Genomic DNA, 23,408 nt, shown 5'->3' with positions numbered 1-23,408 from the left:
AGAAATGAATTAATTATCCACTAAACCTTGGGAATTCAGAATATACTGTATACTATAGGTTGTCGGTAAATGATCTTACTTTCAAATCTCTTTGGAAATCATCCGAGGTAAAGTGCTCATGGCAGATCCTGGGATAGTTGGTCATATTGACCCGGTTTATCCGTGCTCCCCATCTCCTTACTGGCTTCCCAGAAGGTATTCTGAAGAAGGCTAGGTCCTTTTCTTTGTGTTTTCTTGATGTTCTGTTGACACAACCATTCACCGCGCAGGTAACCATGATATTCATAGAGTTAATTGCGTCGTAGAATGCTTTGTCTTCTATGGCTGCCAAGCTAAGTTGGTCACCAATGACATTTGACGCCCACTTGGCCACTGAATGAGGAAAGCTGCTGTGGCGCAGATTTTAAGCTTTTCAGACCAAAGGGATGATGCGACACATATAAAATTTATTTTTTCTTCTATTTTTTATAATGATGAATAAAGTACATGTCACTTAAAATTAACTTTACTGTCCCAGTAAGCTAACAGATCAATTTAACAGATCAAGCTAACAGGTCGATTTATATTTGCCTGCTGTTAAAATAGAAGATTTATCACATTTATTTTCTTGCATTTCTGAAAATAGTTTCCGGATCAACAGTTTCTTTGTTTTAGTGAAGCAGAAAAAGTTTTTATTTCAGGACACAATGAAAAGTGACTTTAAACTCTAATAATTGAAAGAAAATCACAGCAGTGGAAGCTCTTTTATTTACATCAAACATTTTTTTACAAAATCAATCTACAATCCAGTGTGAAACGAAATAACACTGAGCCCAAATTTGCAGACAAAATTTCAAAACAGATAAAAAATAAAACATTCCTTTATTAGTCCCTCAGCGGGGGAAATTCCCTCATGAATCTATAAAACAAACAACTGAAATACGAAATGAATGAAATGTAAAGTCAGACAAACACATTTTAGTTCCATCTGAGGAAAACAGTTTGGTAGGAGCTAGTTCTTAGCCACTAACAGACAGGAAGTGAAGCATCGCATCCAGGGGCATGGCCAATGGTTATCAATAAAGGTGCTGAGGAGACGATGAAGAGAAGGAGGAGGGGGCCTCGGTGGGTTGGAGGAGCTGGCGGCACCACGTCGGGTCATTGAGGCTGATCTCAACAAATGGGTCACCCGAGCAGACCGCTGCAAATCGACCAATCAGAGCACAGATGTCCCAATCAGCATTCTGTCATGTTGGACTCTTTAGCCTAGCTTAGCACTGAAGTGGAACCAGCTAGCCTAGCTACTCACACAGGTTATTGTTGTTTTCATTCAGATGCTCCGCCCCACTCAGCTGGGGGGACGTCTCACATGCTGGGTCGGGGTAGGACTTACTGGTGGCACTCGTCTCCATCCCGTTTGGGGTTGGCTGCTCTTCTGCACCTGGAGAGAAAGGCGGAGTCACAGAGAAGGTGTGCCGAATGTTGGGGAGTGAGACACTGCTGTTTTTTTGTTTGTTTGTTAGCAGGTTTACATAAATCAAACCCACTCAAGGACGACGGACAGGAAGGATGGGCGTCGTCATGATAAAGGGGCGGGTGATGGATGATTTCCTGTTTGAATGCTGCTGAAGTGATTTCTGCAACACTGAACTGGGACAAGCTCCGCCCCCCTGACTCCATGATCCCACCCTGGTCTTGTGGATGTGTTGTGGTACCATTCTCTCCATCGAAGTCCCACCCCTGTGGCTCTGTGCTCATGCCATTGGTTAAAGGAGGATGGGCCAGGTAGTCTGGTGACAGTTGATCTGATGGCCAAAAGAAACACATGTGTTGTGTTAGCATCGTGTTAGCACCATGTTAGCGCCATGCTAGTGTGTGCTAGCACCGTCCTACATGTCACAGCTGTGGACATGTGACTAAGAACCCACCGAGGTCATCAAGGTAGATAGACTCAAAGGTTCCATCTGGTTTCCCAGAACGGTCCACGGGAGTCGGACGCTGAAGGTCAAAGGAGTACGTCTGTGGGAAGAGGAAGACTTGTCAGGTGACCATTAACCATTAACGCTAACACTAAGGCTGTCAGTTACCCTGGATGCTCTCCGGAGAAGGGAGAGGATGAGGCACAGGCCGAAGATCACCAGCATGATCAATGCGAGGAACACATAACCTGTAGAGAGCAATCAGCTGATTGGTCACATGATCACATCCCCTTGTCAGAAAGTTGCTAATCATGTTAGCGTTAACATGTTTACCCCAGGGCGACGCCTTCTGACCGTCAAGTTCTGAAACAGACAATCAGACATCAGTTGTGATCCAACAGTTCATCCAGGTCACGACCTTTTGACCTTGGGTATACCTGCTTTTGAGGTGCTGCCTGTTGCTTTAGAAACAGCTGCTTGACTCGTGGCGGGCGAGGCGCTGCTGATGACGTCATCTGATGTCTCATTTTGAGTCTGTGAACGACGTCAGAGCGAGTTCACCGATTTGCAGACATTCATTCATTTATTTTCTCAACCCGCTTTGTCCGCTTGCACAGGTCGCGGGGAGCTGGAGCGTATCCCAGCTTGTTTAAGGGCGTAGGGCGGGGAAACTCACCGTGGAGCTACACACAGACACACACACACACACACACACACACACACTCATTCCTATGGTCAATCTGGGATCACCCAATTAACCTGAAGTGCTTGTTTTTGGATGTGGGAGGAAGCTGGAGAACCTGGAGGCAACCCACTCAGACACGGGGAGAACATGCAAATTCCACACAGAGCGGGGCTCAAACCCAAAACCGCCTTGTTGTGCGGCGACAGCGCTATCCACTGCGCCACCGTGCCGCATCACGAGGTTTACATATTTGATCATCATCACATTTATCCCGCTTCCCCAGTCTGTGACACATAGCATGACATCATCAGCATCCAGAGGAACGTTTATGTCAACGAGAAGCACGTTTGAAGAGGATTTCCATTTCCTTCCATCCGCTTCAAGTTATCTGCTAACTGCTGCTAACCACCATTTGTCGTGTGGTGGTGGGGGCTTTCCATATACTATTATTCAGACTCTTCAGAAGCAGAACATGGACGCTTTTTAAACTGCTGCTAACCACTGCTAACCATTGCTAACCACTGCTAACTGCTGAAAACTGCTGCTAACAACTGTTAACTACTGCTAACTGCTGTTAGCTGCTGCTAACCACTGCTAACTGCTGTTTACGGTCTTACTGCGAAGGTAAATTTATTTTGTGGGTTTTGGAGGCAGAGTTCCATCCTTCAGTAATGATAATAAAACAGCGGCTATAAAGTTCAAGGTTTTAGCTCTGCCACCTCACACAGCACTGTTAGCTGGTTACGAGCTAACGGTGGCAGCCGTTACCGTGGAGACTTGCAACGACCCGGTCTGTGTTGCTGGTGTCAGTGTCTGAGGTGGGGGGGTCAGCGTGGGGGTAGGGGCCTCAGGTTGCCCTGGTCGGGGAGTCAGCGTGGGGGGAGGGGCCTCAGATTGCCCTTCAGTTGTTGAGGTTTGGGTCCAGTCTGTTGGACAGGAAGGACAGGATGTGAATGGTGGTCCCTAGTAACAGAAACTGGATCAGAACCAGAACCTACCTGTCGTGTGATTGAGATAATTCTCTGCTGCAGCAGCCTGGTCAGGATGTCCTCTGACTGATGGAGGGACCACAGCCAGAACTAAAATGGAGAGACACATTCATCTTCTAACCCGCTTAATCCGCAAACGCAGGTCGCGGGGGAGCCGGCGCCTATCCCCGCAGTCTCAGGGCGTGAGGCGGGGGACACTCCGGGCACGACGCCAGTGCACCGCGGAGCCACATAGAAACAAACAATCATTCACACACACACTCACTCCTACGGTCAATTTGGGACCAGCCAATCAACCTGAAGCGCATGCTTTTGGAGGTGGGAGGAAGCCGGAGAACCCAGAGAGAACCCACGCAGACACGGGGAGAGCACGAGAACTCCGCACAGAGCCGTGTTGTGAGGCGGCAGTGCTACCCACTGCGCCACCGTGCTGCCCTGGAGAGACACAATTTTTTATATATTTTATATACATTTTATAAATATGCTACCTCCAGGAGACAGAGCTGGAGGTAGCAGAGATGAAGATGCTGAGGTTCTCTCTGGGAGTGACCAGGAAGGATAGGATCAGGAATGACTAAATCAGAGGAACAGCACATTTTAGAGGTTTTGGAGATTCAGTCAGAGAGGACAGTCTGAGATGGAGAGATAGTGAATATATTGGTAGAAGGACGTTGAGTTTTGAACTGCCAGACAGGAGGCCTAGAGGAAGTCCAAAGAGGAGGTTTATGGATGTAGTGAAAGAGGATATGAAGGTAGTTGGCGTGAGAGAAGAGGATGCAGACGACAGGGTTACATGGAGGCAACTGATTCGCTGTAGCGACCCCTGAAGGGAAAAGCCAAAAGGAAAAGAAGAAGAAGAAGAAGAAGAAGAAGGTTTATAGTCCACGCTGAATCTCCCGCGAACGCAGCCATTTACTTCTTTTCTCTTTTCGGGACGACACCGATAGCACGAAACTCATACAGACCAAATGGCACAGTGTAATCCGGTGGCGTGTTTCAAGCTCGTCTTGGTGGGAGATGGAGGCACTGGTAAAACGACTTTTGTTAAAAGGCACATCACGGGAGAGTTTGAGAAGAAATATGTCGCCACCCTGGGGGTAGAAGTACACCCGCTGAGTTTCCACACCAACAGAGGACCTATCAAGTTCAATGTTTGGGACACCGCTGGTCAGGAGAAGTTTGGGGGCCTGAGAGATGGCTACTACATTCAAGCTCAGTGTGCTGTCATCATGTTTGATGTCACCTCTCGAGTCACTTACAAGAATGTACCCAACTGGCATCGTGACTTGGTTCGTGTCTGTGAGAACATTCCCATCGTCCTATGTGGCAACAAGGTTGATATTAAAGACCGGAAAGTCAAAGCTAAGAGCATTGTTTTTCACCGCAAGAAGAACCTGCAGTACTATGACATTTCTGCCAAGAGTAACTACAACTTTGAGAAACCTTTCCTGTGGCTAGCAAGAAAGTTGATTGGTGACCCTAACCTGGAGTTTGTGGAAATGCCTGCTCTCGCTCCACCAGAGGTCCTTCTTGACCCGTCCCTTGTTGCGAAGTATGAACAAGAGCTTACTATTGCATCACAAACGGCACTCCCAGACGAAGAAGATGATCTCTAACCTGTTTGTTCCCCGAAGACCCCGACTGTGGACAGGAAGTTGTTTTGCGCCCCTTACTGTAATATCCCCTCAGATTTTTCTTTTTGTTTTAAAATTTAAAAACTTTGTGAAAAAGTTGTGGTTCTAATGTCACTGTTAAAAACACACCCACCCTAGTGTTGCTGTCGGCATGGTAACATGCTAATTTTCATCATTGAGCACTCTCCACTGCACTTACCCAGCCCACATAATGCTGTTGTATGGTGTATTGGACACACTAAGGGGAATAAAAATTTGAATAAAAACGTTCTCAGAATAAAAAAAATAAAAAATAAAAAAAAGAAGAAGAAAAAGAAGAAGAAGAAGAAGAAGAGCAGGAACCTGTGGAAATTCCACAGAAAGAAAAAAAATATCAGACTTCATTTTCTTTTTTTCTTCGCCGTCACAAGAAAACAAACTGCTGTTTCCGACACGCCGTGTGCACACACACACACACACACACACACACACACACACACACACACACACACACACACACACACACACACACACACACACACACACACTCATGTAATATACAGTATAATAAGTACTGGGCAACCTAAAAAATTTGCAAGTTCACCCATTTAAAAAGATAAGAGAGGTTTGTAATTTTCATCATGAGTTCACATCAAGATGATGAAAATTACAAATCAAATGGGTGAACTTGCAAATTTTTAGGTGGCCCAATACTTGTTGGCCGCACTGTATACCGTACATACATGCACACGCACACGCACACACACACACACACACACATACACACACACACACACACACACACACACACACACACGTATACGTATATATGCACATATATGTATATATTTTCACACAAAGAAAAGTTGAATCATTTTGCAAAACAAGGAAGTGAAGTAAACATATTTTAATTTTATAACTTCAACCTAATAGATCCTATAAATCAATAATGAATTCAATATATTTTCAAGTGGTTCAGGTTCAGCTTCAGGTTCTGCATAAAGAGGAGTTCAGCTTTTCTGTTTGGATTTCATAAGTTGAAGTTTGAACTGACCGAGGAAGAAGAGACGACTGCAGACCTTCATCACAACGACCAGGAACGAATCAGAAGACTCTACAATGACAAGCTGGTTCCTCCAGAGAACCCTGTTCTTCTCTTCCTCTCTCTGCTCACCAACTCTGTTCTCTCTCTCTCTCTCTCTCTCTCTCTCTCTCTCTCTCTCTCTCTCTCTCTCTCTGTCTCTCTCATCCTGTTTTTTCTTTTTCACTTTTTGTGTCTCCCGAACACTCGCTGGCCATCCAGATGCAGACCGGACCAGGTCCTGGTTCTTGTAGTCCAGGAACTGTTTGGTTCTGTTCTGAAACCCAGAGCTTGACCACATCAGGACCAGAACCAGGAATAGTGTCTGGGGGAGGCTGCACCCCCAACCCCCCACCAGACCTGTCAGTACCAGACAGGAAGTGAGTCATCAACCGCAGCGCTAGCTGCATAGCAACACAGGATGCTAGCTCCACCGCAGGACCAGCTGGGTGTGAAACAAGCCGCTCAGAGCATCTCCATGACAACGTCAGCGTTCAGTGTAGGTGTCAGCAGAAGGAACGGCATGCTGATGGAACCCGCAAAGTTCCATGTTAGCAATTGTTTCCTGATTGATTATTGATCAGCAGTGGTTTTCCTCCGGATAAATTGATTGCTGATCAACAATGGTTTTCCTCCACGTCCCTCACCACGTCCACTGACTTGATTTGAATGCTTTAAATGAACGTGTTGTGGTGGTGACCAACCAGCAGGAGGCAGCAGTAGGACTACCGAACGCCTGACCTTCTCAGTAAGTCAGTCCATCCCATAATGCTTGTGTGTGGAACTGGTCACATGACAACCAAAAGACAACAATGAGAAGATTTAACTTTCAAACTAGATGACGGACTGGTGGCGACCTGGATCAAAGGTCACACCTGATCCACACGCCCCTCTCTTGACCTGTCATCAAAGTTCTTCATATAGAATTCAAACGCAACAAACAAAAACAAACAAACAACAGGAGGAGAAGCTGCGTCGCATTTGATTAGTATCCCCTTCCTGAATTGGAGGAGCTTGAATTAAAAATGGCTGCTACAGAGCTCAAACTGGTTTTATGTCAACAAGATGTGCAAATCACAACAAATCAATACAAATAACAACAAAACCAAAAAATAAAGAATCTCAAATTTAAAATTATCAACACAGAAATTAGATGGGAAAATCCAAACGCTGGAGCAGGAAAATAATTCATGCTCTTCCCATCCCACCAGTATCACTCCTCACCTAACCATCGGTTGGGGTCCTGCTGCCTTTCTTCCTCCATGCCATCATACAGTCATCCATGTAGCTGTAATTGTGCCATGAATTAACCAACTACATGATGGAGAACATGTATTGAAGGCAACAACCCAGAAGTTGGTGAACAAAGCCTGACTTTCCCGTCCCAATTCAGCGCCTGCGTCAAATCTTGTAACTATGACCATAAAGACAATGACTCTATCTGGCCTATCTCCACTCTCCTTCTCTGTCTCTTACCCTGCCCTTATCTTCATTTTATTTCTTTTCCACCCAACCAGTCAAGGCGGATGGCCGCCTAAAAGAGTCTGGGTCCTGCCCAGAGTTTCTTCCTCAAGGAGGGAGTTTTTCCCCATCACTGCCGCTTATGCTTGCTCTGGAGGGTCCAGTTGCATTATTCCTGTCTGTTAAAGGGCTTTGAAATGTCTTTTGCCATGATTAAGCGCTATATAAATAAAACTTGATTGAGTCATTCATGTTTGTGTCTCTGTAGCCCCGCCCCTCACCCCTTCACCCCCATGCCTCCATCACTCCTCGTCACTCCTCGTCACTCCTTGTTGCTCCATGTCACTTGTCATCACTCCCGTCATTTCTCGTCCCTTCTGACACTCCCGTCACCTCCCATCACTCCCATAAGTCCCTGTCACCCCCGTCACCCAATCACTCCCGCACCCCCTCAGGCTGTGATGCTGTGCTCCTGGGCGACGGCGGCCAGCTCCTTCAGGAACTCTGCGTACAGAATGATGGCGAACACGCGGCTCTTGTCCTGAGAAGGGATTGGAGGGCAGGGTGGCAGGATGCCAGGAGGAGGTGGAGCCAGAGTCTTCCTCAAAGAACCGTTGGGGAGTGACAGGTCCAGGATGATGTCACCATCCTGAGGCTGGAGGAACTCTGAGGCCAAAGAGGAAACGTTAGGCTTCAAACACGATAACTTAGCATCCCACAACTTCTGAGCGTGTGTAGAAGTTCTAGACAAGACCCAGAACCAGAATAAGAACCTATTGGACATTATTCTCTCAGCAGCAACACAATGACGTCAAGTAAAGAAAAATAAATCCATTCAGCGTAAGAAACTCCTTCCTGTTTTAGCGAATAACCAGCACGTTAAAAGTGCCTTTCTGGCTAACATTTGCTAACTTTAGCTGCGACAGCGATATCACTTAACAATGTCTACACCAATCAGCTATTCAGTCATGCGATGATGTCATAAAGATGTTGATGTCTCGCTAAAAGAGGGTTCAGCTTCACTCAGCATTGCTAACGGTAGCTACACTGCTTGACTACTCTTTGAGGTCCATCGGGTGTCCTCAGGTGGGGCATGTCCCTACATTTAAAGACTTGTTTTTAACTTCCTGTCCAGAAGAAGGTTCTATTCAAAAGCTTTCTGTTACCTCTGAACTTCCTCTCTTGGTCTTTCGCCAACAGGAACTTCCAGGCCTGAATCACCAGGGCAGGGTAGTCCGGCCTTGCCGCCATGTAGTCCTCTATCTGAGCCCCCACCGCCGACAGCACCTACAGGACGACATGGGATTCCAAGTGATGTGGCAGACAGGAAGTAGTAACGTGAGGCACAGGTGATGCCTTTACCTGGTGCAGCGTTCGAATGTTAGGGGGGTGGTCAGAGTCTGGGCTGAGCAGGAATGACCTCAGCAGAGGTTGAGGGTACGACGTCAGCTGAGCCAGGATGCCCGTCACCAGCAGGTTCACGGCGATGGGGTTCTCTAGAAGGTTCTCCAGGCGGGACAGCAGGACGCTGATGAAAGGACCTGAGGCATCATTGGAAATTACACATCTAAGATCAACGGTGACCTGACGCATTCTTGTTTGTGTCTATTGAGCTGACATGGTAACATTAGCTAGCTGTCGTGCTGGATGCAGACCAGTAAACATTAGCTCGCAGTCACGCTGGTTGCAAACCAGCTAACGTTAGCTAGCTGTCGCGCTGGCTGCAGACCAGCTAAAGACAGAACCTTCAGGACGTTTTTTGCTCCATGAAGCATCTTTACCCACAAACACACACCTGTAAATGGAACTCCGCCCCTCTTCCTCTGCACCTTCTCCTCCTCTTCCATCACCTCAACCTCCTCTTCTTCCTCTTCCTCTTCTTCATCTCTATCGTTACTGGAGCAGCTGAAAAAAGTTTCCTCGCCAAGTCCTTCCTCCTGTTCCATCTTCTTCCTCAGCACTCTGACACGCTTCCTGAATGTGCTGATGTCATCGATGATGTCATCACAGTCTGGCTCCACACCTAAAGAGAGCATGAGCTCGCTATATCGGGACAGGAAGTCATCGTTAATTGTGACGATGTTATTGGGAGACTGCAGTGGGTCATGTGACACAGCATCAGAGAGGCCATTGGGCAGCTGAGTCTCAGGTGGGCGGTCCCTCATTGTGGACTTTTGCTTGAACATCTTCACGTCTACAACTGTGTCCTCACATTCGTCCGTCATCTTCTTCTCATCTTCGTCCTCTTCCTTTCCCCACATCTCTTCGTCTTCACTCCATCCTCTCTCCTCTTTCCCGCCATCCTGAGTCCTCCTACTTGTAAAAATGATGTCATTAATTGCCTCCATGACAGTCCTTCCTGTTTTCACCAGTTGGCCGCTGGACATGTCAAAGCCTCTTTGTCGGTTTGCCGCTGTAACTCGCTCCAACATGGCCGCTTTCGTGTCCTCCTGAGCAACCAGATTGTACACCATGACGTCATCCTGAAACTCTGCCTCCTCGATGTACGAACCGTGCACCATTCTGGTGGCGGTTCTTCGCATCTCTTGGATGTGCCAAGGAGGAGCAGGTGTAGAGGTGCGCCTGTCTAATTCCGTGCCCATGCTAACATTTGCTAGGGCCTTGTCTATCATCCCCGACAATGAAGGGTCATCATCTGCAAAGAAGTCATCCCACTCTAGCTCCAGGGCGGAGCTGGCTCTTCCCGTTTGGTTGCCCATGGTGACAGTGTCTGAGGAAGACAAGTCAGGGGACAGGGCCACAGAGGAAGGGGCAACCAACAAGGAGCACATTGACTCCCTTTTGCTTTGCGGTACCAGTTCTTCCTCATCCTCTAGGTTGTGACCTGGCGTGTTGGATCGGTATCCTTTAGGGGAAGGGTTAACCCCGTCGTATGGCGCTGACCAGAACTGACAGGCCCTATGGGAAAGCAAGTGCCATCAGAACTGGACTGTGTTAAAATTCTACGAGAAGGTAACCCTGGCCCTGCCTGAGCCGGGTTCAGTTCATATAGACCCCCCATCTCTTGTCTAGGGAGGTCAGGCAACCCGACCAGTGAAACCAACACTATTGGTGTGTAGGGAACCGCCTTACCTAAAAACCCACCATCCATACCCTGACTGGTCCAGTGGTCCAGTAGAGACTCACCTTTGTGAAGTGGAGATGGCCATGCTGGCGTCCCACAGGTAATGGAGGTAGTTCACATCCATCAGGAAGTCAGAACCCCGACAGTATCCAACGCTGTCCCAGAGTTCTGATGGAAAAGTCCAGTCAGGACCGCTATATGTTAAACCGTCGGGTCTTAGTGTGTTGGGTATACCAACCTGCTCCTTTGGGCCAATGGATGTGCTCTGGGTTGATGATGCCAAGGTTTCCGGGACACCAGGAGGGCATGAGAACCAGGAAGGAGGATGCGCTGGAAGAGTAGTAGTCTTTCTGGGATAGGGAGCGGTACTGCCTCCTGCTCAGGTGACTGCAGGGAATCAGGTACCTGAGGCACAGGGACCACCCTCTTATTGGACAACACAACCTAGAGACTGGATCCAGGGTATCGTCAATTTCAGAGGTCGAACCTGTAGCAACTTGAGGACTTTTCATTGTAAAGAATAAAGTCGCTTCAGATTCGGCCTTTGAGGATGCTAGAAAGTTTCAATGTCCTTTCTAGAGAGTCTGCCGAAGGAGATTAATCGCTACGAAGTCTCTTCAGATTCTACTAACTGATATGCTAAGCACTCCTGCCAGCTAAGCACTTATGGACTTACCTGAACACCAGCTGCAACATCACGTCTTCACAGAAGAGACCGATCAGAGTACGGAACAGAGCCAGTGACACCGTCCCGAGCTGAGAGAAACGCAACAGGTCAGCGGTCACCCCCGGCTAAAGGGTAGTCAAACGCTGTTTTGGTCTTACCTGGAAAGGTGTGTTGACCCTGCTGACCAGCGTGTCCAGGATGAGGACGCCGTCGTGGGTGTGCAGCAGGACAAAGGACAGGAAGGTCTGGAGGAGGGCGGGGTCAGAGACAGAGCGCAGGAACAGGTCCAGGTATGCCGTGGTTGTCATCACCTCCTCCACTGTCAACTAGCATAAAGGTGGACATTAGCATGAATCTGTCACCTGAGCCCCCCACTGACGACCAGAGACAGGATAGAGACTGGGGGCAGTACCTTATGCAGGGCTGGAGCCAACACCGGGACCAGGAAGCCGTTATAGATGTAACCCAGCAGCTGGGACCGGATGGAGGGATGAGCAACCTGAAAGAGGTGGGGACAGGCTCAGAGACAACCGTGTGTGGCACTGTTGATGACTGTTTGTGTTTGTCTTTGTTACCTTGGTAACGGCACTGCAGAAGTCCAGTGAGTGCAGGAAGTGGACAAGGGCCGGAACCTGTTGGCAGGAGTGGTATCAACACGACCAACCCAAACTCAGTTTGGCTAACCTGTTATTTGTTGTTGGTGACTGTTTAGTTGCCATGGTTACCTGCTGCCAATCCGACAGGTCCAGACAGTGCCAGTCCTCGCTGTAGACCTGCAGCCTAGTTGGAAGAGAGGAGTAGAGGCCAGACAGACCGGTAGCTAGCACCTGTGGACATGCGCAGATTAGCTCAGCATGTGGACAGGAAGCAAAGGGACAAACATCCCCCTAAACAATAATAACAATAACATCATCAACGGCAGCTGTGTTGTCAACAATCTGGCGACTGTCCAATCAGGTACAGCATCACTAATCCCTGTCTGAAGGAGCCAATCCCTGCTCACCATAAAGATTGAGGTCAGAGCATTACATGGTCTTAAATCTGACAAACACACACACACACACACAGACACTCTCTCTCTCTCTCTCTCTCACACACACACACACACACACACACACACACACACACACACACACACACACACACACACACACACACACACACACACATACACACACAGAGGTTCTGTTCTGAAGGACAGAAATAAGCAAACCATGTTTCCTGGACTGTTTCCTTACTTCACTCTGTGTGTGTGTGTGTGTGTGTGTGTGTGTGTGTGTGTGTGTGTGTGTGTGTGTGTGTGTGTGTGTGTGTGTGTGTGTGTGTGTGAGTGTGTGTGTGTGTGTGTGTGTGTGTGTGTGTGTGTGTGTGTACTTACAGGGCAGAAGTAGGTGTTGTCAGCGATGTGTTGGGCAACTCGAGGTTCTGACGCCGTCAGAGTCATGATGAGCAGCAGAGCATCTCTGGCTTGCTGCCCGACGGAACCCTGTCTGAGAGACCAGAGACCAGCTAGGAGTGTACGTTTACCTGCCAGTGTGTGTACCTGTGTGTATGTGTACCTGTATGCGTGTGTGTGAGTACCTGTGTGTGTACCAATGTTTGTGTGTACCTGTAGGTGTGTACCTGTGTGTAGCAGTTTTTACCTGTGTTGGTGTACCTGAGTATGTGTGTACCTGTGTGTGTACCTATGCGTGTACCTGTGTGTGTGTGTGTGTGTGTACCTGTGTGTGTATGTACCTATGCGTGCACCTGCATGTGTGTACCTGCATGTGTGTACCTGTGTGTGTAGGGGATGAGCAGGGAGAACAATAGGAAATTAGCCGCGCCCTGGTCCTCACTGGTGTGGAAGAACAGTTCCAGGACTGACGGATCTTTCACCAGCGCCTCACAAAGCTGGTTTAACAAGAGGACAAGCTCCGCCTCCACCACCCCGCCGCTGTCTGTGGGAGGCACAGGTGACCAGATGGTTAACGTCTTCCATCAGAGAGAATGTGGCGCTAGACCGTTAACTCGTGGGGCTCACCTGTCGCGGCTCCAGCGCAGGACGCCAGAAGCATCATCAGGGGGCGGAGCACTGGCTTGTGGTGCAGCAGTGGCTGGTGGGCGTGGCCTAGCAGCCGCTGGTACATGCGGAGCTGCTCCAGCTTCATGTCGTCGGTGAACTGCCTCCTCAGGCTCCACAGGAAGAGCCGCTCCATCACGCCGTCCGCCACCACCAGCTCCAGGATGGGCCCCATGGCGCCCCCTAAAGATGCTACGCATGAGGCCCCACACACACCCGGGTAAAACAGCACTATGCTGCGTCTTACCTTGCCCCGCCTCTTCCTCCATCAACAGGAACAGCATGTGTTCCACGTAGTTCTGCACCGCGCTGGCCTCGTCGGCCGGGATGGGACGCGACCCCTTGGCGTGACCTGCCCGGAAGCTCAGCGCACCGACAGAGGTCCGACCCGGCTCATGTTTCTCTAGGATCTTCAGCACCTGCAGAGACAGGAAGAGGAAGAGGAAGATCAATCAATTAATCTATCAATCAATCGATTGATGGATCAACCAAATTACCTGAGCCCAGTGGTTCTTGAATACGATCATACACGTGGCGGGGTCCACCCCCCTCAGTGTGAGAGGCTTCCTCGGGTTGCCCCTGGCAACCATGGAGGCCATCATCCTGACGACGGTCAGGCGGTTAGAGCATGATCCGGTTCAGATGAGTGGTCAAACGTCCCACCAGCCCCGAACGCATCAAGACCTCAAACAGGACGTCCCGGGAAAGACGCGGCAGGCAGGAGGCGGAAGCAGGAAGTGAGGGTCCTCAGCAGCAACAAGCAAACAGGAACAGGTCCCGGTCCCACCCAGGGCGTTCCAAGACATTCCATGAACTCCCACTGGGGTTATCCGAGAATTCCTGAACCTTGAACGCAGCGCAGCCTCGCTGATCCTCCACCATCTGGGTTCTAATCTCTGTGAGGGCCACATGGGAGGATTTGGGTTCAATTACCCGTTTGGATCAGCAAGTGTGTGTGTGTGTGTGTGTGTGTGTGTGTGTGTGTGTGTGTGTGTGTGTGTGTGTGTGTGTGTGTGTGTGTGTGTGTACGTCTGTGTGAGTCGATCACAGTAAAAACGTCATTAATCACCAAAATCCTGAACGCACCACGTGACTTTAGATTTGCTGGAATTAATATTTCTGTGACGCCCCCTCCCACCCGCGCTGTGACATCACAGGACGCGGGTAATAAGTAAAAGTCAAATTACATTCTTCATGACCCTGAACACATCACGTCGTCAGACATCACAGGTGAGTCAGGGGCCCGGTCCTCGTCCCTGTGACGTCACATCTCTCGTTCCAAACATACCTGGACTGGAATGAACCACTTCCTACCTGCCGTATTGATCGATCGATTCCCGTTATCGATCAGCGAGCTGTGAGGTGTTCATCCTCCGGTCGGTCATGTGACGCCGGTTCTGCTGTAAATAGTCCCAACGGTCCGGTGCTGACTTACCTGGGCTGGGTCCTGAACTGGACCAGAGTCTATAGAACTGAACCAGAGTCCACTAGAACTGAACCATAGTCCAGTAGAGCAGAACCAGATTCCAGTAGAACCGAACCAGAGTCCACAGAACTGAACTAGAGTCCAATAGTACCTAACTAGAGTCCACTTCAGGCCAGAGCTCGGTGCTCTCTAGCCGCTCTGCTTCATAGGGTTTAAACCTCTCAGCCGTCAATCAGCGTAGTGACTGCTAGGATACCAGCTGGCCCCGCCCCCCGCACGGCTAACCACGCCCCACAGTTTCACCTACTTTTGAGTACCTGCCTGATTATATTTACATCCTAGTAATTCTATCTATCTATCTATCTATCTATCTATCTATCTATCTATCTATCTATCTATCTATCTATCTATCTATCTATCCATCCATCCATCCATCCATCCATCCATCCATCCATCCATCCATCCATCCATCCATCCATCCATCCATCCATCCATCCATCCATCTTACTGAGCATCAAGTCAGTGCTGCTATCTGGTGGCGACACACGGAACTGCAAGTGATCGAAGTACAGTACTAAAGTTAGTACTTTTATGTTAGTACTGTACTTCTACTGTCAGCTGAGTAAAAGTACCTTTTATGTTAGTACTCTACTGGTCAGCGGAATAAAGTACTTTTATGTTATTACTACCCCTGTCAGCTGAGTGAAGTACTTTTACACCATTTACTGTTTTTTTATTTTAAAATGTTTTTTTCCACATAAATATTTTAGTTTTTGTAATATAAATTTAAATATATATTTTCACAAGTATAATATCAACATATTTTTTGCGTTCCTTCGTCTTTATCTGCTGAGGTGACGTCACGCCAGCGGAGCTCGTGCGCCTCTGTATCTTGAGCTCGCGGTCGGGGTCCAAACAAGGAAGCTTGGGAGAAGTGACCGACCGAACCGGAGCAGCCCGAGCCGCGTCCGGGCCTCAGCGACCAGCAGCAGCGGGCTAACGGGCCGGAGGCGCTGGGGCACCGGGCGGAGGAGCTCCACGCGTCCGGGACTCGGCTCACAGGAGTTCACGGTGTTCGGTTAACTTGTGGCGACCCGTGGCGGCGGACGGGGACGATATGGCCGAAGCTCGGTCTGAAGAAGAGGAAGACACCGTGAGGGAGACCCGGGAGCCCGCGGTCCGAAGGCAGCCGAACCCCTCCAGAGGTAACGCGATCCGCTCGAGCCCCGTCGGTAACAAGTTGGCACGAGCCTCTGGCTTGTTGACCTGGAAACCACGAACTCAGAAGAGTTGGTGTTTGTTTGGGTGTAGCGACCCAGCGGGTCAGGGCAAGAACCAATAACATATGGTCCAACCGGGATGGAAACCTCAACGGAACGGTCACTAGCCTGGATCCAGAGGGTCGTGGGGGCGAGTCCCCTCCCACAGCCCCTGTTTGCACAGGAGAGGCATGCTAACGTTAGCTTTATCCAGGTGTATCCTCAGGATAGACATGCTAATGTTAGCTTTTTCCAGGTGCATCCTCAGGAGACACATACTAGTGTTATCTTTATCCAGGTGTATCCTTAGGAGAGGCATGCTAACGTTAGCTTTATCCAGGTGTATCCTCAGTAGAGACATGCTAATGTTAGCTTTTTTCCAGGTGCATCCTCAGGAGACACATACTAGTGTTATCTTTGTCCAGGTGTATCCTTAGGAGAGACATGCTAATGTTAGCTTTATCCAGATGTATCCTCAGGAGAGACATGCTAACGTCAGCTTCATCTATGTGTATCCTCAGGAGAGACATGCTAATGCTAGCTACAGGGTTTTACCAGGTGTAGCCTCAGAAGAGACATGCTAACGTCAGCTTCATCTATGTATATCCTCAGGAGAGACATGCTAATGCTAGCTACAGGGTTTTACCAGGTTTAGCCTCAGAAGAGACAAGCTAATGTTAGCTTTATTCAGGTGTATCCTCAGGAGAGACATGCTAATGTTAGCTTTATCCAGGTGTATCCTCAGGAGAGACATGCTAACGTCAGCTTCATCTATGTGTATCCTCAGGAGATACATGCTAATGCTAGCTACAGGGTTTTACCAGGTGTAGCCTCAGGAGAGACATGCTAAAGTCAGCTTCATCTATGTATATCCTCAGGAGAGACATGCTAATGCTAGCTACAGGGTTTTACCAGGTTTAGCCTCAGAAGAGAAAAGCTAATGTTAGCTTTATTCAGGTGTATCCTCAGGAGAGACATGCTAATGTTAGCTTTATCCAGGTGTATCCTCAGGAGAGACATGCTACTGTTAGCTTTATCAAGGTGTATCCTCAGGAGAGACATGCTAATGTTAGCTTAGTCCACGTGTATCCTTAGGAGAGACATGCTAATGTTACCTACAAGGTTTGACCAGTTGTGACCTCAAGGCAGACATGCTAACATTAGCGGTTTTATAACATTTTATTGAATGTAAATGAGCGAGCCGAAGCCCGGCGACTCCTCTGAATCATAACAATATCATAAAGTCAGTCGGTGTGTAAACCCCATCAGGACCTGAATCTGGTCAGGGATCAGCTGGAGGACCTGGTCGAACTCTGGAGTCAGCTGATCACCCGATCACTGATCAATGTCGATGCTACCGATGAAGAAGAAGTGGCCCCACCTGTTGGGTTGTTACTAAGGAAGTTCAAACAGAGTCAGAGCCTGGTTATGTTGGGGTAATGCTAGTAAAAAGCTTAGCTGATGTCACCAAGCAACCTATGGTCCAACCAGTTGACTCATGACATCATGATGTCATAAAGATGCGTTACGGTTGGGTTTATTGTTGATGATTGGGCGTGGAGCTGTGCTAAGCTGTGCAGTATGCTATACAGCTAGTTGGTGTGCTAGTTGTTGTGCTTTGGTGTTGCCTTGCTAGCTTCCCATGCTAGCTGTCAGCATCTTAGCTGTTAGCATGCTAGGTGTTGGTGTGCTAGCTGTTGGCGTACTAGCTACCAGCGTTTTAGCTATTGGTGTGCAAGCTTTTGGCGTGACACATCACATGACAACAATCAGTCACATGGTGCCTGATCAGTCTTCTGATTGGACGGTCAGGAGCTCCCTGACATCAGAGGTCTCCTGATTCTTGAGGCTGACAGAAGAAAATAAAAGTCGAGAACAGTAAATGAAAGTGTGATGACATCATGGTCTGTGGGCGCCACCCGCCTCAGAGACGGACGGCAGGCAACGCCCACAGATTAGGAGAGCCCAGGAAAATGTGCTGCGTGTTGTGAAGCAGGGAAAACATCTGGAAGTGGTGAAACTCCTGATGACTGCAGCAGAAACCCCAGCAGCCAATCACAGCTTGACTTCCTGGACCTGTCCACCTATCAAGAGGAGGGGCGGAGCTACAGACATGATTCTGAGGGAAGAGAAGAAGAAGAAAGGAGATAAAGAAAGACGCGTTTTAGTCCTTCAGGGTTTTTCAACGTTTTGTTTCTGTGACCGAGGAAGGTAGGAAATAAGAAAGAAAAAGACCTGTCCTACCTTTTTTTCTCTTCAAGCAAAAAATGGGATGACTAGAAGTTTTTTATCCATCTGTCGGTCTGTCTTTCTCTCTAATCATCTGTCTGTCCTGCAGGTCGTTCTGACCACCGTAAACCAGATCGTCGTCTCAGGTGTGTCTGGTCTTGTCTGGTTCAGGTGCTTCCTGTCTGCTCCTCTCTGCATCAATTATCAATAATCATCATTGACCCTGCTGCCACCAGACACCTCTTTGACCTGGCACCTAGTTGCCAAGCCAACCAGACGGTCCTGTTAGCAGCTTATTGGCTACAACCAGACCCAGAGAGAGGAACTGAGTGGGCGGGACCAAACCAGATATTTGCTATTTGCTGTGGGTTGGTAAGCGGGCGGGGCAGCAGATTTGAACTAACCTGACTCCTGTCCCCCCCCCAGCCAGGGCCCGCTGGCGTCCATCAGAGCCGTCATCAAGAGGAGTGAGTATCCAGCTCTGATTTCTGCCCAGTCAGCGTTTACCAACCGGTTCCGGCCTGGTTTGGGACCTTGACCCGGACCCAAGTCCTGGGTTCTCCTGATCTCGTTAGCAGGTCAAAGCTAAACATGTCAGTTAACCTTGACTGACCCATTGTGTTTTGTGTTCAGCTACCAGGTCCACGTCCGTCTCAGAGTCCCCCCCAGACCAGGACCAGAACCGGGAACAGAACCGGGACCGGAGGTAAGCCTGCCGAACCAGCTCCCTGCCTCTGCTTGTCCTGATCCAAATGTTTCCAGTCAACAAATACGCTGCCGGTTCCTGTTTACTCTAAACAAACCGCTTCCACACAACCAGGAAGTGTTGTCCCTTGAGTGGGGCGTGGCCTCCTGCTGCTATGGTCACGCCCCTGAAAGGCAAGTGATGACTCAGCATGACATACAACACCGCCTGACAATGCTGTACATGTTGCTGATGCTGTTGCTAGGCGACCAGAGATCACCATCCTGTCCGCTGAGCCGCTGGCCTCCACTTCCTGGTTCCCCGGAGCCTCTGGGGGCTTCCCACCCCCACCTCCTCCGGCCCCGCCCACCTGGGGTCCGACCATCCCTCCGTTCGTCCAGGTGAGGTTCCGCTAACATTAGTGTCAGCTCACGTGAAGGAAACCTCACAGTGGCGATATTAGCCTAGCATCAGGCTAGCCAGCAGGAACTGAACCTGTGTCCACTACCTGTTTAGCCGCCGCCCTCGTATGAGGAAGTGATCAGGGAAAAAACACAGGAGCAGGCTCTCCTCCCTTCTTGCTCCGCCTCCTCCATTACCATCGCCACCCAGACCGACCCACCGTCGTACTCCAACCCCTCCGAGCCACAGGGTGAGAGGAAGCTCCGCCTTACTGTTTCCTGTTGTCGTTTGCTGTGGGTAAACTTCCTGTTTGTGTTTTGTTGGTAGTGAGGCGACCGGTCAGACCGCCACGCCCCCGTCTCTCCTACCCTCCCCAGCTATCTCGTGTTGATGACATCACCAGCAGCCACTCAGCGACTCTGATCACGCAGCCTGAGGCTGAGCCCCCCACCGCTCCCTGCTGTGACCTCACTGACCCCTGTTCACCTTTGTCCTCTGGTGCCGACCTGTGGGATCCACCTCCTGCGTCTCCTTGCACTTACGTGGAGCGGCCGAGGCCACGCCCCCGCTCCAGTCTCAGTGTGCAGCCAATCAGCAGCGAAATCAGAATTCAGACTTTGGTGAGGCTGTGTGATGAAAGTGAGGACAGGCTAGCAGCTAATGCTAGCTCTGGATCCTGGAACCAGGAAGTGAGTCCGGGGAGGTACCTCCAGGAGCTGCTGGAGGCGTTCAGCTCAGACGACTGGGGCGTGGCCGAACACCGCAGCAGCCAATCAGAAGGTGAGGAGGCGGACGAGGGGGCGGAGCAGGAAGACGTGGCCAACATGGAAGCCAGGATACAGCAGGCAGCCGATGACAAAGACCCTGCCCCAAAGAGACCTGAACCCCGCCCACGCCCTCGACTCCAGGGACGACCGGCCAAGTCGGCCCCGCCCACTGTCGCCCCAAAGCCTAAAACTTTTTGCCACGCCCCCAAACCGTCCACGAAGCTGTTCTGGGAGGACGATTCGCCGGCTGTGACTGACCCTGTTCCAGAGCCCCCCCAGTCTGAAAGCCCCTCCCCTGTCCCCGCCCCCAGGCCCCCTCCACCCAAGATCACCTCCTCACTCAGCGAGACCTCCTTAGCCAACCCCAAACCTGCACCCAGACTTCCAGTCGCCCCCAGAGCTACAGCAAAGGAAAAACCCCTCCCCTCTCTGCCCCCTCGGCGCTCTCTGGATCTGGGCGGTGGGACACGAACCCAGACTGGTGAGTGGCTGAACCTAATGTCACTAACTCGCCAGCTGCCCTGTGTGTCAGTGTCATGTGACCTCTGACCCCTGTCACTCTAGTGAAAGCAGGAAGCGTCCGTCCAGAAGTCCCAGCCAAACCGGCGGCGCTGACATCCCCCCGCTGCGCCAGCGGTAAGAAGTTCTGGACCCGGACAGGTTCCACACCTGCTGGGGGCGCTTCATGTTGAGTGTGTTTGTTTTCTCCACCTTCAGCTCCCAATTTGGTCCCACAAACCTCCGAAGCCCCAAACCCTGTCCTGCCCCAGCCCACGGCCGCCACCCCCAAACCCTCCGGACCCGGCCCAGACCCTGGTCCAGCTCCGGTCCACGGTCCAGCTCCGGCCCTGAGGAAAAGTCCCGTGGTCCAGACCAAACCGGAGAGCAGCTGCCCCTCCAACCCAGACTCCAGCCCTCGTGTTCCTCCCCGGTAAGAAGACCCGGGTGGAGGTGGAAGAATGGGTGGAGGTTGAAGACTAAATGATGAAATCTTTTCTCTCCAGGCCTTCAGGTGTGAAGCTCCTCCCACTTCGTCCTCCACCAATGAAGGCTGTCCCTGGACGCCCGCCTCCCCCTGCTGTGGACCAGATGGCACCTTCTCCTTCCAAAGCGGGTCCCGTAGCCAGTCAGACTGCAGGGTCACAGGCCCCTTCCTCTGTATCAGCCAATCAGGTGAGCTCGGTGGCGACAGGCCCTGAACGGGCCTCAAAGAGAGGCCCGCCCCTGCCTCCCCGCCCCAAACCTGGACACCCCCTCTACAACAGCTACACGGTAAGAACACTCTACAGGTTCCGGCTATTTCGGGTCTGGATGTCGTCCTCATAACAGCCCCGTCTCAGAAACAGGAAGTACTCATTGTCCTGGATGACCCAGAGGACCAATCAGGTGAAGGGCGGAGTCAGACGGCTGTCAGGCCCCCCATCAGCCAACCACAGTGTCTCCTTCACGTCCGAACTGATGATAGCCTATCAAAGCCGGCCTTAGAGGACCTCGGCCAGTCAGAATCCAAGGTTCACAAGGTAAACATGTTTTATAAACGTTTTTAATCGATTGATTGATCACATTGATCACTTACAAGGTCTTTTTGTTATACGTCTTCAGTCCATCCTGCTGCTGCCACCCTCTGAGCAGAAGGAGCTGCCGGACGCCCCTCCCATCAGGTCAGTCATGTGACCATCTCCACGCCTCCCTCTGCTTGCCACGCCCTCATGTGGGTGTGTCTCTCTGATTGGGCAGCGGGCCGCGGTGTGTCGCCCTGTTTGACTACGAGGGCGAGCAGAACGACGAGCTCACCTTCTCCCAGGGTGATGTCATCGCCCTCCTGGAGCTGATTGGGCAGGAGTGGGGGCGGGGCCAGATCCACGGACGAATGGGAATGTTTCCTCTGAGCTTCACCCAGGTGGTGGAAGCCCTCCCACAGGCCACGCCCCCAACGGAGCTACAAACGAGCCGGGACCAGAACTCCGAGGTGAGGGCAGGGCTCACCCGGGGGCGGGGCTGTTTGGTCCTGATGCAAGTGTGGTGTTTATGTGTGTGTGTGTGTGTGCGCGCGGGCAGGAGGAGTGGGCTGTGGCTCTGTTTGACTTTCCTGGTCAGACTGAAGAGGACCTTCCATTCCACAAGGGGGCGCTTATCCAGGTGACGCAGTACGTTGATACTGATTGGAGGAAAGGGAGACTCGACGGGAGGGAGGGGCTCTACCCTGTAGCCTTCACACAGCGTTGCCATGGTAACACAAACAACAACTGATATACACACACTGCTTCATGCATGTCTGCTGATATCTTTAAAAAATGCTTTCTTTTCCTGTTTTCAGCTCAGCCAATCGCAGGCCAGCAGTCAGCGGTTATGGTTGTGGCCAAGTCTGATGTCACTACAAAGAGTGAGGATGAGGTCACGCTGAAGGCGTGTCATGTGATCGGATCAACACCACCTGATGAATGACAAGCAGCCAGTCGGTTGCCCCCTGCAGGTTGATGATGTCATAACTGATCAGCAGTGGATTCTGGGAATTATAGGCAGAACTAAATACTATGTTTCCCTCCTCTGCGGGGGAAAGAGGAAGTCAGCCATGTGAACAGGTTTGTGTAACCACTGTCATCCCCCACTGGTCTGACCAACTGCCTGTTGTCATGAAAACCAAGGCTGCTCTAGAAACTCTCCAGGCACTTTGGAACTACAACGTCCCACGGTTCTGACAAAGTTCACCTGACTCCGCCCAGCACACCTGACTTCGATGTTCTCGACGACTGGTCCTTCATTCTCTGGGCCTGAAACTCAGAGACCAGAATGGGAGCCAGTGGGTCCCGGCTTAGATGTGAACCTCGTCGTCGTGCGTCTTGATGCAGTTTTGCACCATTCTGGAATGTGACATCTTGTGGGGTGGGCTGACCTTTGACCTGCCCCCCTTCACACTAATACTAAATGAGTCTTCATATTCATCGTCGTCTTCCTCATCCTTCGCGTTTCAGTCATCAAAACTAATTTGGTGGCAAATCATTAGAGATTAATGTGTGTGTGTCCAGAAATATTTTAACTAAACATGCCGACATTTTAATAAACATAATTCTTTGAAACATTGTTTTCTTTATTCATTGT

At 50.3% G+C, this 23,408-nt stretch overlaps 4 protein-coding genes across 5 annotated transcripts; 2 read left to right on the top strand and 2 right to left on the bottom strand.

Annotated features, from left to right (window-relative positions):
• Window positions 1-58: 58 nt before the first annotated feature.
• Window positions 59-3,532, bottom strand: LOC137590772 (uncharacterized). The gene is made up of 8 exons (XM_068308555.1): window positions 3,352-3,532; window positions 2,336-2,432; window positions 2,232-2,261; window positions 2,067-2,146; window positions 1,908-1,998; window positions 1,527-1,784; window positions 1,289-1,420; window positions 59-1,180 (listed from the first exon to the last, which is right to left on the bottom strand). Exons 4-8 carry the CDS (start codon window positions 2,121-2,123, stop codon window positions 1,056-1,058), a joined length of 663 nt encoding a protein of 220 aa, XP_068164656.1. The 5' UTR covers window positions 2,124-2,146; window positions 2,232-2,261; window positions 2,336-2,432; window positions 3,352-3,532; the 3' UTR covers window positions 59-1,055.
• On the bottom strand, window positions 3,458-15,244 carry LOC137590766 (FHF complex subunit HOOK-interacting protein 1A-like). The gene is made up of 19 exons (XM_068308541.1): window positions 14,856-15,244; window positions 14,039-14,437; window positions 13,789-13,960; window positions 13,503-13,724; window positions 13,257-13,419; window positions 12,858-12,969; window positions 12,205-12,306; window positions 12,055-12,111; window positions 11,892-11,978; window positions 11,638-11,805; window positions 11,489-11,568; window positions 11,051-11,217; window positions 10,875-10,980; window positions 9,523-10,646; window positions 9,090-9,268; window positions 8,894-9,014; window positions 6,240-8,393; window positions 3,582-3,662; window positions 3,458-3,509 (listed from the first exon to the last, which is right to left on the bottom strand). Exons 2-17 carry the CDS (start codon window positions 14,141-14,143, stop codon window positions 8,179-8,181), a joined length of 3,180 nt encoding a protein of 1,059 aa, XP_068164642.1. The 5' UTR covers window positions 14,144-14,437; window positions 14,856-15,244; the 3' UTR covers window positions 3,458-3,509; window positions 3,582-3,662; window positions 6,240-8,178.
• Window positions 4,416-5,485, top strand: LOC137590771 (GTP-binding nuclear protein Ran). The gene has a single exon (XM_068308554.1). The coding sequence runs from the start codon at window positions 4,541-4,543 to the stop codon at window positions 5,186-5,188; it is 648 nt and encodes a 215-aa protein (XP_068164655.1). The 5' UTR covers window positions 4,416-4,540; the 3' UTR covers window positions 5,189-5,485.
• A 588-nt stretch (window positions 15,245-15,832) lies between the features above and the next one.
• Window positions 15,833-23,386, top strand: LOC137591011 (SH3 domain-containing protein 19-like). 2 transcript variants are annotated; one of them, XM_068308867.1, is made up of 15 exons: window positions 15,833-16,172; window positions 18,565-18,601; window positions 18,882-18,922; window positions 19,089-19,161; window positions 19,406-19,541; window positions 19,657-19,792; window positions 19,870-20,790; window positions 20,874-20,945; window positions 21,027-21,240; window positions 21,314-21,581; window positions 21,656-21,829; window positions 21,912-21,970; window positions 22,047-22,278; window positions 22,368-22,539; window positions 22,627-23,386. In XM_068308867.1, the coding sequence occupies exons 1-15, from the start codon at window positions 16,085-16,087 to the stop codon at window positions 22,752-22,754; spliced, it is 2,751 nt and encodes a 916-aa protein (XP_068164968.1). In that variant the 5' UTR covers window positions 15,833-16,084; the 3' UTR covers window positions 22,755-23,386. The 2 variants fall into 2 exon arrangements, with proteins under 2 accessions (XP_068164968.1, XP_068164967.1); XM_068308866.1 differs by having other exon boundaries at window positions 15,834-16,172; window positions 21,650-21,829.
• Window positions 23,387-23,408: the final 22 nt, after the last annotated feature.

The sequence above is a fragment of the Antennarius striatus genome, chromosome 23, assembly GCF_040054535.1.
Source record: "Antennarius striatus isolate MH-2024 chromosome 23, ASM4005453v1, whole genome shotgun sequence".
Classification (NCBI taxonomy): domain Eukaryota; kingdom Metazoa; phylum Chordata; class Actinopteri; order Lophiiformes; family Antennariidae; genus Antennarius; species Antennarius striatus.
The sequence above is the reverse complement of the archived record's forward strand: the minus strand, read 5'-3'. Positions and strand labels throughout refer to the sequence as shown.

Bases quoted from the DNA above. Each gene is read 5' to 3' on its own strand.
- LOC137590771 (XM_068308554.1), top strand. From the start codon at position 4,541: ATGGCACAGTGTAATCCGGTGGCGTGTTTCAAGCTCGTCTTGGTGGGA.
- LOC137591011 (XM_068308866.1), top strand. From the start codon at position 16,085: ATGGCCGAAGCTCGGTCTGAAGAAGAGGAAGACACCGTGAGGGAGACC. The intron at 20,791-20,873 runs GTGAGTGGCTGA...CTGTCACTCTAG, and splicing joins TGGGACACGAACCCAGACTG to TGAAAGCAGGAAGCGTCCGT. The intron at 21,241-21,313 runs GTAAGAAGACCC...TTTTCTCTCCAG, and splicing joins AGCCCTCGTGTTCCTCCCCG to GCCTTCAGGTGTGAAGCTCC.
- LOC137590766 (XM_068308541.1), bottom strand. From the start codon at position 14,143: ATGATGGCCTCCATGGTTGCCAGGGGCAACCCGAGGAAGCCTCTCACA. The intron at 12,970-13,256 runs GTACACACATGC...CTGGTCTCTCAG, and splicing joins CTCATCCCCTACACACACAG to ACAGGGTTCCGTCGGGCAGC. The intron at 11,569-11,637 runs GTAAGACCAAAA...CGTTTCTCTCAG, and splicing joins GGGTCAACACACCTTTCCAG to CTCGGGACGGTGTCACTGGC.
- LOC137590772 (XM_068308555.1), bottom strand. From the start codon at position 2,123: ATGCTGGTGATCTTCGGCCTGTGCCTCATCCTCTCCCTTCTCCGGAGA. The intron at 1,785-1,907 runs GTGGGTTCTTAG...TTTGGCCATCAG, and splicing joins TATCTACCTTGATGACCTCG to ATCAACTGTCACCAGACTAC. The intron at 1,181-1,288 runs GTGAGTAGCTAG...GTCGATTTGCAG, and splicing joins TGAAAACAACAATAACCTGT to CGGTCTGCTCGGGTGACCCA.